The following is a 20,654-nucleotide window of genomic DNA, read 5'->3' on the forward strand; positions in this document are numbered from 1 at the left end:
TTTAATTTTCCGCATAGCATTAATGTATCACTTTACTGCTTTATGCGGAAGTATTTCCCGCTTTATGCGGAAACATTTCCCGCATTTTACTGTAAAAAGCGTTTAAATTGTCCGGGGTCTCATCATTTACGCCATTAAATGTGTGATATAAAGTCCCGTTTAAAATTTTTATGAAAGTTCCTGCCAGTAATGGCGCACGTAAATATAAATATGAAGAAAAGACAAATGAACAACAACTTACGAAGAAATATGGATGATGTACCATAACTACAGTACAATTCCAATAGTTATCTTAAGATAATTACCATAAAAAGAACTAAAGATTCTTTGTAGATACCATAACTACTGCAGAAGCATGATAGTTACCACATTTGCACTATAGTTGCCGTAATAACCGAGATGTGTATTTACCGTGATGGTAATGTATTTATTTAGGACATATTAAAATTAAAGAACATTATTGAAAAAAAAAAAGGATGTTAAATATTGATATGTACGGTTGGCACATGTTGCTAAGAAATAATGTGATCTGAAAGAATGCAGTACTACTACGAAAAGTTAAAAGGGTACTCGTGGATTTTTAGGTTATGGCAGTCTCTTTCGTTTTTCAGTAATATCGGCCGAAAATTAACAAGAGTATTGGAAGTTGGCAGAAATGCCGATTCAACTAAATATTGGCAAAATCGGCTTCTTCAGTACAGCTCTACATTTGATGACATGAGTAAACATATTTCAGACTACAGGACATTGAAAAAGACTTTAATTTCCATGTAGGTTTATTGTGCGTAAGTTTTTTTTGCATGTGTAAATTGAATTAAGTAAAATGCTTCTATTTTTATTACTTTAAATTGATTAAACTTAATGACAAGTTACAGATATTTGACACTAATTTTGAGGTTAAACAATTTGGTAAATATGTAGAGTAACGGTATATGCGGAAAAAAATGCTAAAAATCCGAAAATACTTTTATTCTATGCTCTTTCACTTCCTATTTTCAAATCAACCGGCGGAGATAAGAAATTCCAAATACTTTAGGAGATATACAATTTTTTAATTTTGAACATGTAGAGTAGCGGTATTTGCGAAAAAAAAATTCTATAAATCCGAAATTACTTTTATTATATGCTCTTTCACTTCCTCTTTTCATTAAAACCGGCGGAGATAAGAAATTCGAAATACTTTAGGAGCTATAGAATTTTTTAATTTTGCAATACAACACCTGTACAACCATTAGACCGACGCCATTTTTGTTATTTTGCCGTGTGTTCGTGAATGTTTAATAAATAAAATGGTCGATTAGGTCAGGTCAGTTACATTATTAATACTTTCAAACTAAGCGGACATAAAAAATAATGTGAATTAATTTCAATGGTTCTTTAGTTTTAAAGTATTTATAATGTAACTGACCTGACCTAACAAACCCGGACAAATGATTAACATTAACAACTCACGTAAAATATTTTTGTTACTTATTACTTGCGCAACAATATCCAAATAAATAAGACTTTAAAATTAGAAACGTTAAAAACCTACCTAAGTTGGAGGCGGGTACATTTCCTTTGCCATTAGAAGGAAATGATGTAGTCGTTCACCTACGTCGCGATACCTCCGACGGAACATTAATAAATAAATAAATAATCACGTATTGGTTCATTTGAATACTGGCCAATCACGGAACTGTCACGTGACAAAATTGTCCAATAAGAAACATAATAGATACTCGTAAACCAGAAACAATGTTGATCGCCGCATGAATACCCAGGTATTGTGATGAAAATTTAAAAATTCGATATTCCTAAAGTATTTGGAATTTCTTATCTCCGCCGGTTGATTTGAAAAGAGGAAGTGAAAGAGCATAGAATAAAAGTATTTTCGGAATTTTAGCATTTTTTTTCCGCTTATACCGCGACTCTACATATTTACCAAGAATTTTACTAAAGAATTCCAGCCACACAGGTTGCCAGCGAGAGACGCTTCTCTTCTGCTGTAAACACCATCTCCAATCGTAGAGCTAATTTAACTCCTGAACGTGCAGAACAAATTATTTTTCTGCATGATAGATTGAAGAACAGAATTTAATACTCTATGACAATCTCTCTCAGAATTTTTGTGCCGAAAAGTGGAAATGTTGAAACAATGTGAATGTACTTTTCAAACAACATGATTTTTGGTGCTCAGTTAGTTCAAGCTCAGTAAGGACTCCAGAAAAATTGACAAGGATGAAATTATTCCAAAGATATGTTACATTTACACAAACATATACGTACTTGTAAACTGTGGTTATGTTAGTTGGATGATATCAGTTACTAATGAACCAATGGAAACAGGTTAGATTCAATGGAAAACATGTTTTTTTTCCTAGCAGTGCAAATTATAAAAGCACTCTGTAAATAGTTACCCAAAATTAATAAGCCCACTTCATTTTAATACTTTATTCAAACATTATACCTACTAAGTTTAAGGTAAAAATAATTTCCGAAAAGTGTAACTGTATCACAAAAGCTCAAGCTTCGAGAACTTTCAAGTAGGCTCGCTCGAGCTTGGCTCAAAGTAAAATTCTTAGGCTCGCAGACCTCTAATGTAGGTCTATCTATTTAGTAGGCAAACAATGATAATGGTTTCTTTTTTTATTTCCATATTTTTCTCAAAAGTTCTCACATTTTATTACTCCATCACAGTAAATTTATGTGCAATAAACTTAAAAAAAAAAAAAACTCGAACTCGACTCGATACTCGCGAGTATTTTAGCAAACTCGCTCGAGCTCGACTCGAAGTGAAAATCTTCTGCTCGCAGACGCCTAATATATATATATATATATATATATATATATGTAAATATAAACATATAAATTGTAAATAAATAATGTATTAATATAATATACATTAATATATATAATAAAATCATATATATCATAAAATATATAATGCAATATATAATGTATATAATGTAATATAATATCATGTAATATAATGCAATATAATGTGTAGCAATATCGGCTACACTTGTAGATAAAAAATATTCTAACAAGCGGTGCAGAAAGTTTGGAAAATTGCCAAATGCAAAACAAACAAACCGCGGGTGAAATTACGGGGAATGCGTTGAAAAACTTATAATGTTGTTGTTTGTTTTTTATTTGGCGTCTCTCTGTTGTGTTTTCGGATGCGCGAAACTGATCTTTGGCTTATACCTGTGTATCGCGCAGCTCTTTCGGTTACATTTGTTAGAGGTACTAGCAGACATTTGTTGGCAGCTTCTTCATCACAACACTGGATTACACTACTTATAATTTCCCTCTCCCCACTATGTATTACTTTATTGTATCTTGAACATCCTGCGTCGGGCTCCATTGTTCACTTCAGACTGAGAGCGTGGCACCTGATGTTTTTGCTATGAACCGCATAGCGGCTGATGTGCGCGCGCAGCTGCTTCCCCTCTCATTTACTCTTCCCCGCTTCCCCGCAAAACGACACGCCAAGACGTCGCGGCCCTACAGTATTGTGTTTTACGAATTTTTGGTAATTTTACTATTTAATATATATGTACTGCGATGGATGTCAATTTTTTTTTATTTCATGTTCTACAAGAATAAAGGTTTTCCAATGTCCCCAATGATTTTTAATTTTGGTTTAATTTCCACGAAAGTTTCTTAACAATTGTTTTACATTCATTCTGTCAAGAAATAGCAGTATTCACACACACTTATTTATAAGACATCATATGTATCAGATTGTGAACTCATTCTTTCATTCCCAGTTTATTGGCAGCAATTTATGTATTCTTAACTGTTCATTTAGGAAACGTTTGGATAAGCCTGAATTTTCTGTAATTTAGCAGTACCAGTTATGGTTTTTATCTTCATTAACATTTTATTAAGATTCACATACTTTGATTTAAATTAAAATAAATACACTTTATTTCTTAGGCATGTTTAGACAGAAACTTGTTTCCCGTAACTGTAAAAACATCTTGGCAATGCAGCAGTATTTGATTATGGCCAGCCACTGGAAACCATCACTAGATGCTGTTCACGATGTTTGACGTCTGGAACTGTTGGTGTTCAGGTGATGGGCCAGACAGAGGTGTACGAGCTGCTGTGCATCCTGGACTTCAACAACGTGAGGAAGCGGATGTCCGTGATCCTGCGCAGGAACGGGCAGCTGCGGCTGTACTGCAAGGGCGCGGACAACGTGGTGTACGAGCGCCTCAAGGACGGCGACCGCGACCTCAAGATGAGGACCCAGGAGCACCTCAACGTGAGTGCGTGGCCGGCACCGCGTCCCAGGGCCCTTGTTGGCGCTCACTGCGCAGATCCTGTTCTGCAAGTGTTCGCAGTCATGTGAAAATAAATTGCAAATCACAAAAAAAATAAAAACTTGGTTCAGAACCTTGTTTAAACTTCTGCATCATAGGCCCCTTACCTTTGGAAGCTATTTACTTGAAAGGGACGCAGAATTAGTCCTATTTTAGATTTTATTTCCAGTTATTTATCATATACAGTAAAAGTCCGTTATAACGTAAATTAATAACGGGGCCAAAAGTTTATGTTATAGCAAATTTTCGTTATAGCCAAAATTTTAAAAAAAATCTTATTTTTGTAGCATTTTTAAAATATATTATTTTCTCTCTTGTTTTTACTATGGAAATTCACAACAAAAGTAATGGAAATATACATAAAACTTACTAAAATAACATTTTAAAGCTATGTCAGCACTTGCCGACTGCGAAATATGAGACCGCGTGGCCATGATAAGGCCGTCACGCACATCGTGGCTAAGCGCACAGCTGTTTGTTTACATGGAGACGGGCGGGCGGGGTCACGCAAGGTCATGCCGGCCGCTTCCTGTCGCTTTGACCGCAAGTGGTTTGCTGGAGACGTGCGCTAAGCTGATGATATCGGGTGCATATTTGCGGAGTTTTGAACACTTACTAACAATATGTAAACTCAAAGATGTAGTGAAATTTATTTTAAAATTTGTCACATTATTACTCACGTTGACACCTATGAAAAATGTCAAACACAAAAAAAATATTTAAAAATCTCTAATTTTGTTGGACAATACAAATTATATATAATAATTTTTCCGACAATTGGTCAGTAACACAAAAATAATCACTCGTACAGACCCTTGGAAAATAACACAAAATTAAAAATCACTATTTAAAAAACGAATCAATTTTCGTTTGCCTTGATTTCACTAGACTTTCCGACAAAATAAACGACTGGACCTCTTGGAAGTTCATCGAATGTTTCGTGGAAGCATTTGTATGCTGATAAAAACGACTGATTGTGTCAAGTTCCTCCATCATTGACGTTTTCGATGGAACAGATACGTCACTTGGTTCGTCATCATTATTGTAATCATCTTCAGACGCCACTTTGTTTTGATTAGAAGAGACGAACTCAACAAGTTCCGTGTAAACAACAATATGCGTAATGCCGTACACTGAAACTGCACCGTACGCAACGCTTACGATGCAAGTGTGAGACGAGTTATGCTCATTTACGGGCTTCAGTTGGCGTGATTCTAAATAAGTAATGCTCGCAGCGGGGTCCTGTCGCAGTGGGTTAACGACACTTGCTTTCGTCGCCGCGAGGCAAGCTATGCTCGCTGAGGGGCCCCACCTTGTGCGGTATTGCCAAGATGGCCACATCATGCGCGTTGTTTCATTTGCCTGACACGTGGAATTGTGCGAAGCTGTTTCTCTTTTATTAAGGAAATTGTAGATGTTTTCTCATTGTTTTAGAGCAAAATTACAGGTGTGTAATCTATCGCTATAGCGAAAATGAGCCCATGCTGCATTCGTTATTTCCAAAATTTTAATCCTACGCAGCATATGCAAAACTGACGATGCTGATGGCAATTATCGTTATAGCGGACTTTACGTTATAGACCGTATTCGCTACAACGGACTTTCACTGTATTACATACTTTAATATCTTAAATATGTACATAATTCTTACTTCATTTAACATCACTTAACTTACAATTAATTGATGTTGAGGCTTAACACGGTTCTGGTTTAAGTGAAGAATATATATATATATATATATATATATATATATATATATATATATATATATATATATATATATATACACATACATACATACATACATACATACATGTTAATTTCATAATAAAAATTTCAACTATAACTTATCATACAGTATAAAAACAGTCTAATCCATTATTCAAAAACTGTCATAAAATTAATACTGTGGTATGAAAGGTACTTAATTCTGCCAGTTACTATTGAATTTTTTATATAGGGCTGTTCTGATACTGATACCTGGTATCAAATATCAGCTTATACTAAGTTATCGACACAAGTATTGAAGGCATTGGAGAAAATAAATGTACAATTGAGAGTTTTTTTTAACTTACTTGCCTTGGGCTAAAGCTTTATTTAAGCAAACATTTTTCTAAACATTCTTTGGGGGTTCAACTGGCCGGCCGGTGACACAGATGCCTCAGTGATAATCACTTCTGATGCTGCAAGGACCTCCACACTCTCTCCTTCAGCCTGTGTGTTTTCATGGCTTCAAGTCCCTCCATTCTCTCTCACCATGTTTGTTTACATTACTTCAAGTTCCTCCACACACTCTCTTTCAGCCTGTGTATTTTCATGACTTCAAGTCCCTCCATTCTCTCTCACCATGTTTATTTACATTACAAGTTCCTCCATTCTCTCTCTCAGCCTGTGTGTTGATATTACTTCAAGTTCCTCCAATCTCTCTCTCAGCCTGTGTATTTACATGACTTCATGTCCTTCCACTTTCTCTCAGCCTGTGTGTTGATATTACTTCAAGTTCCTCCAATATCTCTCTCAGCCTTGTGTTTACATTACTTCAAGTTCCTCCACTCACTCTTTCAGCATGTGTGTTTACATTACTTCAGGTTCCTCCACACACACTCTCTCTCTCTCTCTCTCTCTCTCTCTCTCTCTGTCTCTCTCTCTGTTTCTCTCTCTGTCTCTCTCTCTGTCTCTCTCTCTTTCTCTCTCTCTGTTTCTCTCTCTGTCTCTCTCTCTGTCTCTCTCTCTTTCTCTCTCTCTGTCTCTCTCTCTGTCTCTCTCTCTGTCTCTCTCTCTGTCTCTCTCTCTGTCTCTCTCTCTGTCTCTCTCTCTGTCTCTCTCTGTCTCTCTCTCTGTCTCTCTCTCTGTCTCTCTCTGTCTCTCTCTGTCTCTCTCTCTGTCTCTCTCTCTGTCTCTCTCTGTCTCTCTCTGTGTCTCTCTCTGTCTCTCTCTGTCTCTCTCTCTGTCTCTCTCAGCATGTGTGTTTACATTACTTCAAGTCTCTGAGAGGAAAAAGAAACTGATCATAATCGGTGAACGATTTTGGAAAAGTGACTTTACTGTGCTCTATATTCAGACCTGGACATTTTAATTTACAGTAATTTTTATGTCAAAATAGTACATGTCAGTTCCTTGCAATAAATAAATAACATCCTGCCAACTAACATCACTGTGGTTCTGAAATAAATTCCTTTCTCACGCCATGACAGCTACCCAGAAGTAGCGGCACCTGCATGCCTTTTGTCTTCCCTCTTCTTTTCATATCAAAGTTCTGCGGCCACCTCTCCCTCCAGTAATGAAGCTCACCCTTATGCTCCCTTTATGTTCTGTCTTTCTCTTGGCAGTAATGTCATGTACAAAAAAATTTATATATATATATATATATTTATTTATTTTGCACATTTCCAGCATATTAAGGTGCTGCATTCGGGAGATTGTTATTCATATTGAAATACGTGATCAAGAAATCCAGAACTTACCTGACTTAAGTAATACTAATTTATTAGGCAATCGTGTCCTGTGGTCCATTTACAGGGAATGGGAGGAGGTTTCTGTTGCTGTCAACAAGTTTTTTTTTTTTGCCTTGATGTGAAACATTCATTGAACTGTCAGCTAACATTATATGTGGAACAGAGTACTTGGCAAGGGCAACTATGTAAATGCACGATCATGCAGTGGAGGATAGACTGTGCCATTCCTTTTCATCCTAAACCATTGTTATGTAGTTCCTCCTCCTGTATACACCCAGTCAACCCTCCCCAGTAAAAATAAGAAGGGGTATGTGTAGTGATATGCTGCAGATACAGCTTTCCCCAAATTTCTAGGCACACTCACGATCCAAACAAACAAACAAGCAAACAAGCAAACAAAAAATTCTCCAATTTTAGTGCATAATCCCATATCCTGTGTTTCTGGTTGATAATATGCTGGAATTTATGTGGATATTGTGCAAGTAAATGAACAAGGAGATCAGAAATCCAGTTAATCAAAAATATTACTTTTCTTTGTAATTAAAGTTATATATGTTTTTTAAAAAAAAAAATGAGTTTACAGAAATCAAGATATTCAAATAATAGCTGATACACAATTTTTAAATAAGCTTGTTCTGAATTTATATTTAGGAATAAATTGATAACAATCTCTAACATGTATATAAAAATTATGTTTTAATTGCTTATTCATCTAGTGTGACCAGTAATTGGAAATGTTGATTGTAGTGTCAGGTATCAGGATAAAGTGGTATCAGGATATTAGAAATTGCCAATTAATTTGGTATCAAAACCGACCTACCTATTTTTATTTTAGTGTGTCATTTGCAAGTTTGCTTGTTTACCTTATATTTATGTGGTAAAACTTCTAAAAAATCCATTATTACTTTTTCAGCATTGGCAGCACGATGAATTGGTATTAAAGAATTGGTGATTCGACACATCAGCAAAACTTTTTGAATATACACAGCTCCAACATTTGTGAGAGGAGTTACAGCATTGCTGTGTGTGTTTTAGAAATTTTCATGCGAAGGTTCATGATAGCTGCACTAAGTTCCTGCAGAACTGTCAAAAATTTAGCGAAGCTGCATGACTATATAGCAGTTACTGTTATCAGGGTAGCAGTTGCTTACTGAGGTAGTGGAGTTACCTTGCCTGGGCAGGGTATGCTTCCTGGTTGGCTGGAGCTGTCGACCAATCAAGTGCTACTATCCTTCAGATTGGGTAGGTGGTGTGGCCAATCAGGAAACGTGCTTGTGTGGTTGACTACAGCTTTTCGCCAATCTGTGGGGTAAAAGCAAGGAAACTGCAATTGTAGTAGGTAAATGGGACCCTGAAAATGGTTACAGAAATGTTGGCTGAAACTTTGGAGATTATTTGTGCAAACTTGGGTCATGGCTTTTTTTATTTAAAAAAAAAATTAGACAAAGACAGCAATAACCTATGAACCGGATTAGCTTGGTTTTTTTAATTGGGTTTTAACATGTTTCCAACAGTGAGGTTATTAGAGACAGTAACACATGATTGCACAAGACACTGATATTTGTTAAGGAATTGGCAATTGCTAATTTTATTAAAATATCCATGCATTGGAGTGGTTTTGGTAACCGTGGCCAAAAAAAAAAAAAGAATAAGTGAACTGGGATTGGAACCAAGGTCCTCTGTAATACAACTATGGTTTTTTGCCACTGCACTATCTCGCTCATAATGTGATTGTTAGGTTAAACACTACCTATTTTAAGTAATGTCTTGTTAGTGAACGTATTTACATAAGAAACAAAGGGTCTGTGAATCAAAGTATACACTTACTGATTTGAATGTGTTTCAATGAACCAGCTGCTATATCTTTACCAGTAAATAAATATATAAATAAGTATCATCAAATACAAGTACCAATGATACAATTATGTAAGTTACATATAGATAGGGCTGGGCCGATGCCGATTCCGATTCTTGAGTATCGGCCGATATTCAGAGTATCGGCATCGGCAGCATCTGTAAAATAATTGCCGATACTTCGCGCCGATACCTCAGTCCAAGTTCTTAAACTGTGTTACAGCAAATTCTCTCTAGTACGTCCCTCTTGTTAACGTACAATCCATTATAACGTATAAAGCCACCGGTCTTGAAACGCCATGCAAATTAATAGGCATAATAAATATATAACGTACGTTTTTCAAAGCCCTGGACTGTAATTTCTCGTTAATACGTATCTTTTTGCCGATATTATTATACAAAATATTAAACATTTTCTCATTTCATTCCCAATTCTATAGCTTTGTTTAACAACAGGTCTTGTGGAAATTGTTTACAGGCGTTTTCTTTATTTCGTTGAGTAAAATGGCAGGTGCAGTGCTGGTAACCGTGCGGATAGAAATTTCATTCGTATAAAAAAATGTCCGTTTTTTGTGTGAATGGCGTAGCAACATAACATTTATGCAGAATAATCAAGTTATAAATAAAAAACTCCTAACTTTTTCAACTAAGAAAAAAACAATTCGATAATACATATTTATCCTACAAAATGCATATTTTCACGTTTGAATTTGTAGCAATGGATATTGGCCGATGGCGGCCATATCTGGCTAGGTACATAAAACGTGGATTATACGATGGCCAACGACTACTAATGCGATTATGTTACAGTTTGTTTTCTGTTTCGATGACCTAACCCATAATTTGCTTGTAAACATCATTTCAAATTAACATATTTCGCAATTGTACACAAATGTAATACGTATACAACATTTATTTAACAAATCTAGTGGCACACAGTTTCCGACGCTAGTGAACATTTTGTGACATTTCGTGAAGCTTGTTTAATGGCGACGTGACGACGTGGATAACTAGTTTATATTTTTATATTTAGTGTATTACAGCAGCATATGTAGGTAGGCCTAACCGTAGAAGTTATGAGTACCCAAAAGCGTGTGGGTATCAGCATTGCAAAGTTATGAAAGACATTTCTCAAAGGAAAGTTCAAACAAACATTCTTGACTATATGAAAAAAAACTGTAGGTACTGTATGTTGAACAGTTGAACATTATTTTATAATTGGGTTTGAATATGTCCAGCTATTAGGAGAAAAAGTACACACAAAATGCAAATCCTGCCAATTATTTCTCATGGACTGGTACTGTTCCAATGCATGTCAGTGCATTTGGCATGTCTAATTCAACTGTAACAAAAGGTCGTGCAGGATTTCAATTTTTGGTAAATATGTAGTGTACGGATTATCGTCAAAAATTTTTTTAAAAATCTGAAATAACTGTCATTATATGCTCTTTTACGTCCTCTTCTCATTACAGCCTGCGGAGATAGGAAATTCCAAATACTTAATATGAAATTAAAAAATACTTTATAAGTAAAATATCCTTTCATAACACAAACATTTCTTTGGTTAGTATCGGCATCGAGTATCGGCAGTATCGGCCCATAAGAATCGCTATCGGTGGAATCGGTGAAAAGTGGTATCGGCCCAGCCCTACATATAGAAAATAGATTATTAATTGAAACACTATAGTAATTAGAGTTACACTCCAATTGCTGAATTCTTGTAGTTTTTCTTGTAACAGTATAATTTGTTTGATGTAAAAAAATTTTGGCGTGACAACGTCTAATAAATTGATGAACGCCGGCTGCACGCACGAAAAAGGATGACTCATTGTCCCGGTACGCACATTGTCCCATTTGGCTCATTGTACGCTTGCGCCGCATCTATCTCTCTTCCACTCGATTGGAACAACCATCGATTTGACTTTTTCGAGACAGATTAAACTTGAAACACTCCCATTCGTTTCCTACTTTTCCTATCATCGTCCTATCCTTAACAGAATAACACAGATTGGAAGAAGTTAAATAGCAAACATGTATAAAAGTTATAGTTAAAATAATATGTTTGTTAAAGTAATAAACATATTTGAATTAATGAGTGCAAATAAAAGTAAATTTATCAATTAAATTGTAGATTTAATTTCACTCCTTCTTTGTATCCATACAAAATAGTGTTAATTCAATAAAAATGATTCAATTTTATTCATAAAAGTATGCAATCATTTCATCAATGTTTTGTTATGATGTTACGTTAAACTATCGTCCGTAAACCGACTTTACAGACAACCAATTTTTTTAATTTTTTTAATTTGGAATATATATTTTCGAATAACCCCGCTTGATAAATTGTTTGCGATTGGTAGCTGAGTGCGCTAATCTGTGTCTCGGTACCGAGGGTGCTGTGGTGTGTTTTGCAGAAGTTTGCGGGCGAGGGCCTGCGGACACTGTGCCTTGCGGTGCGCGACCTGGACAAGGACTTCTTCAACAACTGGAAGCAGCGCCACCACGCAGCCGCCATGTCCATGGAGAACCGCGAGGCCAAGCTGGACGCCATCTACGAAGAGATAGAGAAGGACTTGACTCTCATAGGTAGCCAGCTGTCCTGATGCCACTGCCACTGTGCTTCCTTGCAAATTTCAGTGTATTTTTCGTCCGTTTCAAAACTGTCAAGGGCAAAACAAAATAAACCTTTAATAAACTCCTTACAACAGAACAGTGACCCTTTTACAATGATATTATTTAGTTATGTTATTATTTAAATTTAACAGTTCTTAAAATATATTTTGAAAAGGGGTGTGTTCCAAAACCCACGTTCTTAGCACGGCTTTGTCCTTAGTTGTTCTGAAAGTTGAAACTTTAGACATTAAATGAAAAGTTGACACTATTAACTGTAATTAAAGTAATTTTGCAGGAATATGGCAAACACTACATGATTAAAGAAACGTGAACATGCATGCTGGGAGGGGTTTAAGCACTGCAGGGGTGTTGTAGATGGTTGACTGTAGGCAGGTCACATCGGGCTCGTAAGACAACACCCTGTTACATTCATCACTAACTCACTGACTCTTAACACCAAAGAGATGTGTTTACCTTAGAGACAAGCGTTTCATGAAGTACAAATAGTAGCCTACCGCATAGAAAAAGGAAGTGTAATGATAGAGTAACATTTGCAATACAGCTATATAAGTGGAACAAGCCTTACTTTTTAAATTAGTACTGTATTTGTAATATTCATTATTTTTCAACAGTGCCTTAGGCGCCTTACAACTAACTATGCTTCTGATTACTAAAAAGGGTTATATCTCGGAAAGATTAGTTATAAACGAAAAACTGTGGAATTTTTTTCCCTTCTGGAAATCCAAGTTTGCGTCACTGTCAATCATTTGAAGATATTTTGAATTTTGTACTTATGTTCTTTTGAAAATCTTTGTTTTTTATTTTTTAAATATACTATATCTTTAAAGTTTATAATTATATTTTAAAAACCGTTGGTATTTTTGTCTTTTATGTAAATAATATATGTTTGTATGCCCGATAGATTTTTTGACGTTTGCTTTTTTGTAGCTACGCTCTTTTGAATTTTCATATTATATACTTTTTTTGTGGTCAGTTAATTTATTGCTGCTAAAATTATCGGTGAATAACTAAGATACACTTATAATAATTATATACAATCATCAATAATTTTCACTTGCGCAATATTAAAATAAATTTAATTTTTAATAAAAAAAATTTTGTATATTCAATTGAAGTGTTTCTTATATTTATTATGTTCAACAGGTGCCTTAGGCCCCTTACAACCTCCTAGTGTTGTATTGAGTGGCATTATGTCAAGAAAAAGTACTCATGAGCATTTTTGAAAACTGACAAGTCATGATAAACCAATGATGAACCACAAATTTTGAGCTGCACAATGATGCGACCCGACAGCGAGGGCTGTATCGGCTCCAGGTTACAAAATGCCCATAGCTGAGGAATGCAGAATATAGAGTGCTGACTGTAAAACAATTCAATAATTTGAAGCAACAGATTTTGTAACTGTTGAATTGAACTGGTTACTGCCACAGTGCCTGATGATCCACTCTGTTCTTTATGCTTGGTCGTAGGTGTAACTGCCATAGAAGACAAACTTCAGGACGGAGTCCCACAGACAATTGCCAACCTCTCATTTGCTGGCATTAAGATGTGGGTACTGACAGGTGACAAACAAGGTAGGTTTCCACCTGGTTAAAGAATATCTGAAAATTCCTGACCAAGTGTATGTTGAAAGTAGAGAAAGTATTTTGTGATGGGATGTGATATAACCGAAATAACCCTGAAATGTGAACCACTACATCACAACCCGAAATATTAATAAATAGTCTTGTAACACTGAAAAATTAGTTAATTCATGAAACAAAATGGACTAATAAAAAACAATAAATTTTTTTTTTCAATCTGCCAAAATTTTATTCTTTAACCAACAAATATTTAATGAATGTTATAATTTTTTAGGTAGTGTAAAACTAAATTTGTGGACTGATTATATTGCAAAAGTAAGTTGTATTCCTCAGTTGATTATGTACCTCTTTTTATTTATTTTTTAATGCATAGATTCAGGTTCACACTTAATACAATAGTTTATTCTCGCCTAATTAATTTTTTTTTAAGAGTAATGCTGCTTTTATTCAAATTATATGAGTTGCTAGAATTCCTGTAAGATTCAAATCATGAGTGATTTGTTCCACCATATATATTACAGCACAGTGGTTTATTAATAATATAAACAAATAAAAAAATTCTTAGAATACATTGTCTTTTGGAGTACTGTAATTACATTTTTTTTTTGACTTGAATCTATAACCTATTAGTATCAAGTAATTAAATCAAATGATTTATCAAATAAAGAAAGTTGAAGACTGATAATATGTTGTTTTTGAAATTTAGCTTTATTTTGTGTTTATGAGTTAAGCGGTGTATTAACTTGTATATAGTCCGGCAACTTTGTTTTCAACATGCGCAGACCCCAGTGTCAGGCAGCGGTCGCGTGATTCTAGCAGAGTGGAGTGGAGGGGATCAGTTGCCAGTTGTGCGCTTCCTGGATACGCCGCTCCCGAGATAGTGCTTTGCAGGTCGGTTTACACGATACGGTGTTGCGTTAGTGGGAATACCTTTCAGCCACAGCGCGAAGAGAGTGATTGTGTGTTCATGTACGTTGTCCTTGAGGAAGGAGTGACCCTCCATACTTGCAGATGATTCGGAGGGGAAGGAAGGGTGGGAGTTAATGAGGGAGGAGCTGCGTGGTACGGAAATGTCCAAGGTCAATTACTAAGTTGCCGGGCTATAACAATGTTTTATCGTAATGTGTTGTTTAGTCTCTTCTATAATAATGGGGAACTGTTCCTGTGCACATTGCAGAGACTGCTATAAACATAGGCTACTCATGCCAGTTGATCACGGACGAGATGGCAGACGTGTTCATCGTCGACGCAAACACCTTCGACGAGGTTGAGCTGCAGCTGATAAAGCTGCGCGAGGCAATACGCAGCTGCGCGACTGTCGCGAGCCACCCTCCCCCCCCTGCCGCAGTCAGCATTGTCACTTTCAGGTGGGATCAGCACAGGTAGCGTAGACCAAGGGGAACCGCGCGGCAGAGCCAAGGTCCCTCTCCTCCTTGCTGGCCCGCGAGTGGCTGGTATGGACCACGACCTCCACTTGAAATTCTCCGTGCTTTGGTGTCGGTGTTCCTTTCTCCTGTCCGCACCTCGCCGCCGGCCGTAGCTTGCTTCTGCACCTCCATCTTGGATTAGTGAGCGTATTTTCATTATCTGCGATACAAAAGTCACAAAGTTAAAGATTTGGAACAATATTATTTTTTTGAATAGGTGTGTTCGGCACATAACTGCTAATTATTTTATATTTACACATAACATCTTTCTACTTTAAGTATGTCATCTTCATGAAATAAAAAAAATTATATATGTTACATATGTTTGACATAACTATCAGGTAGTCAATTTATAATTTTATGGCTGCCTACACAAAAGGAGAACTAATAGATTACTCAACTGATACTTTCCAGGTTAAAAGTCAATGCTGCTTGCTAGTCCATGACATATTTTTAATTTTTTGTGAAAAGAAATTATCTTAAATTTTTTGTGTCAAAATTTTTTTATTATCAATAAAAAAATTATTTATCAAATACATTTGATCATTTCTTGTGAGATAATCAATATATATGTCATACCGTTGTCAGTAGCCGTGACTATTTTTCTGAAAAAATTTATTTATTTAATTTAATTTCTCCTATTGTGTATGAAGCCAAAACATTAAATTTGTATGTGATTTTGACATCTTGCAAAAAGTGAACAGGAATATATATATATGATGGACATAATAGACCAATATTTCTTGTAAGTATTAAATCACAAATTGCTTTGTGCAAAACATTTTTAAGTCACTGTAATATTATTCTTTGATAACAACTTTTCATTTATCGTATAATGAACACTTAAGGTTTTAACTTTTGTATGATAATTAATAAGAGTGCAGTTATGCTAAAGTGACATTTTAAAATTGCCCTACTAGAAAAGAAATTAATTTTTTTTAAGGGGTAGACATAAAGTTAATGGCAGATGTTTCCTAGGTTTGCATTAGGAATCGGTAAAGAAAAAGTAAAAAAAAAAAATTCTGCATATAGTTTGCATCCTTTTTTATAAACGTTTTATATTGGATATAATAGTGCCAATAAATATTCAAAAATTGAAATGTATCGGTTGTCCAGATTTTTTAATGTTGAATGGTAAACAATTATGTAATAATTGGTTACAAACTGTGTTACAAATGTGACAAATGTACAGCAGCTTAATAACATGGAATTAAAAAAAAAAAATTTATACTTTATTTGTGTCCTAAGAGGCCTAGTTTTTCAAAACACTTTATTTTGAAAATAAATAGGCAGAAAAAAAATTTCTGAAAATCCAAGATGAAGGCACCTTAGTTACATAAAATCCGTTGCGTACTTGTGCATTCTGGTTCTGTATTTGTGCTCTGATGTGTAACTGAAGCCAGTTTTAAACTTTCTGTCCTTTTCCTGCTTTTTGTTACCTTTGGTTGTGGTACTGCCTGCATGTGTGAACTACAGGCTTCAATGCTTGTCTGTTTGGCAGTTCATATTGTGCTTGTTGGTTGGATGCTAGTTTACTGTGTCTGTTCATGACATAATTGTCGCAGTTTGGGTTTACGTACCAATCTCTTTAAACACTGTTATTTTTAATTTAAACTTGGTGGTTTTCAAGTGTTAGGTTGTATGTTTAGAAAACATTATTTTCTAAAACACAAAATTTCATTAACGTAATTTTTTTAATGGTTTCTCTTTTACCATAAAATCTAAAAAAAAAAAGTCTACTGTTAAGATAAATTTCATGAGTAGAGAGCATGAATGATTTTGCATATAATCAGTAAATTTCATACAATTACACCCTGTTAATAAGTTTACTGGTTAGTAAGCTTAAATATGTTGGTAGTTGCAAACTTTTCTTAATGTTTTGATGTTTTTTTAAACCTTTAGTCAAACTCTTATTTTTGTTTTTTGCATGTGAAAGCATATTTACTTCTTTTTTTTAGTATTTAAGTTACGTTAAGTGGTTATCAGCTTTAAACCAGTTGAGTTTTGATCATTGGTGGCACTGGCCAGTGCCAACACACTGATGAGATTACTGTCACGATTCTTTGCGACATTATCAACTCCTCTATTTTAACTGCAATTGGCATGTACTGGCTATAACATTTCTATGGCTGTTCACGTTGTGTGTGCTTGTGGTTGTATGTATGTATTTATGTTTATTTGTGTAAGTTTGGTTTAATGTGTGTTTGTGTTTTGGTGTGTGCAAGTGTTTTTACATTTATGTGTCTTGGTGTTATATGTATTACGTATGTTATTTTATCTGTTAATGAAACTTTTAGAAAGACACATGAAAATTTAAAAGTACTTAATAAATTGGCCTAATCCTTTACAATTATTATACTTTATTTGTTAGTTTAACAAGATGTTTCATCACGTAGAATCAAAGATTAGTTATAAGTTTATTCTGTCAAGTTTATTTTGACTTGAGGTTTGAACCCTTATCTAACAGACTTTCACAGTTCCCTGAATTAGTCCTTATGAATCAAAATTAAGAAATTTCAAACAAGTACCTTTGGAAACAGCATTCAAATTGCTTAAATTTTTGGTTGTAGACAAGTTTCATGTTTATTCCTTCTTAATGAAAAGATATCTAAATAAACAGTAGATAGAAATTAGTGAAAAACTGGACCAAATTATGGTATGGTTACATCACAACCAGTGAGACTGTATTTAACAGTTGCTGTTTGATCTTCTGAATTTGTCATCTGCTCTGAACATCAGTGTTGAGTCATTATAATTTATATTATTGTAGTTGCTCTGTGATCAAGATTTGTTTACATTTCCCTGACGTGCACAGAGGAAAAAAGGTAAATTAAAGAAACAATTTGAGGATTGTAGTAAAATTAATCATTTTGCCACTAACTACCTGTAAATGCATTTTTAAATACCTGCAGCACTTTTTTTTATTTGGTCAGCGCAATTTCATGTTGCATATGTTTGCACCATATTAGCAATACCTCTCACGTGCTTGTAATATGTTAATTTTAAAAGTCATCATGGAAGTGGTTAGGGTCCCATGTACTTTAAAATATACCACCATTGAGTTGTAGTTAGGCTGCTCATTCAGTTTTATTTCTGAACATTAGAAAAAAAAATTACGTTTTAAAAGCTAATTCATTATTATTTTGAATGTTGTTTCCACCATTAATTTTGGGAAATCACATGTTATACTAAATAGCACTAGATAGTCAATATAACTTTTGATTCATTTATTCATATTTATATTGAAATTAATCAGTAAACCTAGCACTCTTTAATTTTTTTACTCAAAGCATAATTTGGTATGCTTACTGTAAACTTGGCAGAGTTCATGACTTATCTTGTATTTAATACATTTTTTTGGTCCAAAACAACTTAGGGTATTTTTTTACCTCAACAAATTGCCAGTTGTAAGGAGACTGAAGTGTAGCAATAATTTTAGTAGGTCTCAGATTCCACTGAAACAGTTTTATAATTTGCTCTTTAATAAATTGCACATTACGAAACACACAGGATTTTATGAGTTCCAAAAAAAAAATACTTATGTTTTTCAAAGAAATTGAATAATATATCAATATATTTATGTTATATTTATTACTAAGCGTTATATTTAAAACCTGATCCAACACATTATTTTTTTTTTATTTTCACATTTCGTAGGTTTAAGGGCTATTCATGTAAATTTATCATGGCAGCTCTTTTGCATTTTTAGTTTGGTCACAAATTTTATCACCAGATACTTACTTTGCAAGCATTATTTACAAGCTCTAAAATGTCACGGAAGGGTGACTTGTTACTGCTATTAGATAAGTAAATATCTAGGGACAAAATTTGTGAAGGAATGGAATGCAAGTTATTTGTCTTGATTAATTTACAGGTACATACCTTAAATAAAAGCAGTGACAATAAATTGAAATAACCAATATGACTTAAAGTATTCTTCAGAGAGATGATGTTACGGTGATGTCTGTCTGATGGGTTTGTCGCTAGCACTTGTCACTAACCGCTGTGCTGCACTAACTCTTGTGTCCTGCCGAACTAACCAGCATGCCAGTGGCGAGGGAGGACAGCTGTGTAACACCACCACCAGCACGGATAATTAGGGGTTTAGCGCGGCGCAAGTTTGTTTTTGTACAGTTTTTCGCGTGAGGAGAGGGCTTCTTTCACCTCCGCGCACCGTTTCCTACAACTTTACCACAGTTTTCTTACAAACTCGTGCAACCATATGAAATGGCATGCTTGTCTTGAAGTAATGGCTGGTTTCAATTTTTCTCTGAAAAACAAAGCATGTATGTAAGACCCTGTGGGACCTTTTCTTCTGATTTCTGTGTAAAACATGAGGACTGAAATCTATGGATGTGTCCTGTTGTTTTTATCTACTTCTTACAAATGGGATCTCTTTTAAGTATAGGTTAAGGTGTGCTATTTACAGTCATTCTATTATGGGCCTTGTTTTATACACATTGTTTTAAAATTTACAAACCCATATATTTATCTGCAGATTGAGCTTTTTATTTGCGAATGCAGGTATTTTGGATCTCTTAACTAAATAATTTTCCAGTAGTTACCACCATTTACTGAGCTCATTTCTCAAGAAGCTGTGTGCAAGATTTGTAATGTAGATGTGTGTCCTATTCTCATATGTATTTTAATGTGCTTTTGAACTGTTTCTTTATTTTTTTAAGATAAATCTTTTGTGAATGAAGGTAGAGAATCTTAAATAACAAATCTGAATTAACGAGAATCTACGGTACCAGTGACAAGTGTGAATTTTTATTTACCATAGGTATTCACTGTTTTTAATGGTGTTTATTTGGTGACTTGGCCAAAATTTATAATATTATGTATTTATGAAGCAGTTAAGAGATTCACAACTCTTTTCCAGCTCAAGAATGAATCAAATCGAAGAAAATATCTTGAAATGGTGATTATTTAATACCTGTGTAGGTAGTTTTTTTTTTACTTAAAACTGAAAAAATTTTCATAGAACCACCTCAAGTTAATGTTTGAATCTTCTAAGAATAGTGTTGAAGTTAAAGTTATTTTACTGAAAATTACTTGTAAACTAAATCTGTAAATGGTGGTAACTTTCTGTCACTCTTAATGGCTGCTACTTGCTAGTCAAGCATGAGACTCACTTCTGTGGTGATACTAAAATGTCTAAAAACCAACGTACTGTGGTAATGTACTGTGGTAATGACCCCACATAACAAAATGGAATGCTTAAGTTCCTCTTTTTCATAATCTGTGTTGATGTGATTTGCGTAATGGGCTCTTCCGCATGGTTCTCGTATTTCTTGGCTGTAGTTTGTGACAAACTGCCTTCACGACTTGTAACATAATGTTTTTTGGTAGTGTCTCATGTACATAACATAGTTTGAGGAGTGGCAA

At 34.7% G+C, this 20,654-nt stretch overlaps 1 protein-coding gene across 4 annotated transcripts in view; it reads left to right on the forward strand.

Annotated features, from left to right (window-relative positions):
• Positions 1-20,654, forward strand: part of LOC134527542 (phospholipid-transporting ATPase ID) — a 341,327-nt gene that overhangs the window by 261,724 nt on the left and 58,949 nt on the right. For 2 of the 4 annotated variants that reach the window (XM_063360302.1, XM_063360304.1), the window contains 4 exons: positions 4,064-4,255; positions 12,037-12,208; positions 13,726-13,830; positions 15,017-15,221. In XM_063360302.1, coding sequence (XP_063216372.1) covers positions 4,064-4,255; positions 12,037-12,208; positions 13,726-13,830; positions 15,017-15,221 — 674 coding nt within the window. The remainder of the gene's footprint in view (positions 1-4,063; positions 4,256-12,036; positions 12,209-13,725; positions 13,831-15,016; positions 15,222-20,654) is intronic. The other 2 variants (XM_063360303.1, XM_063360305.1) reach the window with 1 other exon arrangement.

The sequence above is a fragment of the Bacillus rossius genome, chromosome 1 (genome assembly GCF_032445375.1).
Source record: "Bacillus rossius redtenbacheri isolate Brsri chromosome 1, Brsri_v3, whole genome shotgun sequence".
Classification (NCBI taxonomy): Eukaryota; Metazoa; Arthropoda; class Insecta; order Phasmatodea; family Bacillidae; genus Bacillus; species Bacillus rossius.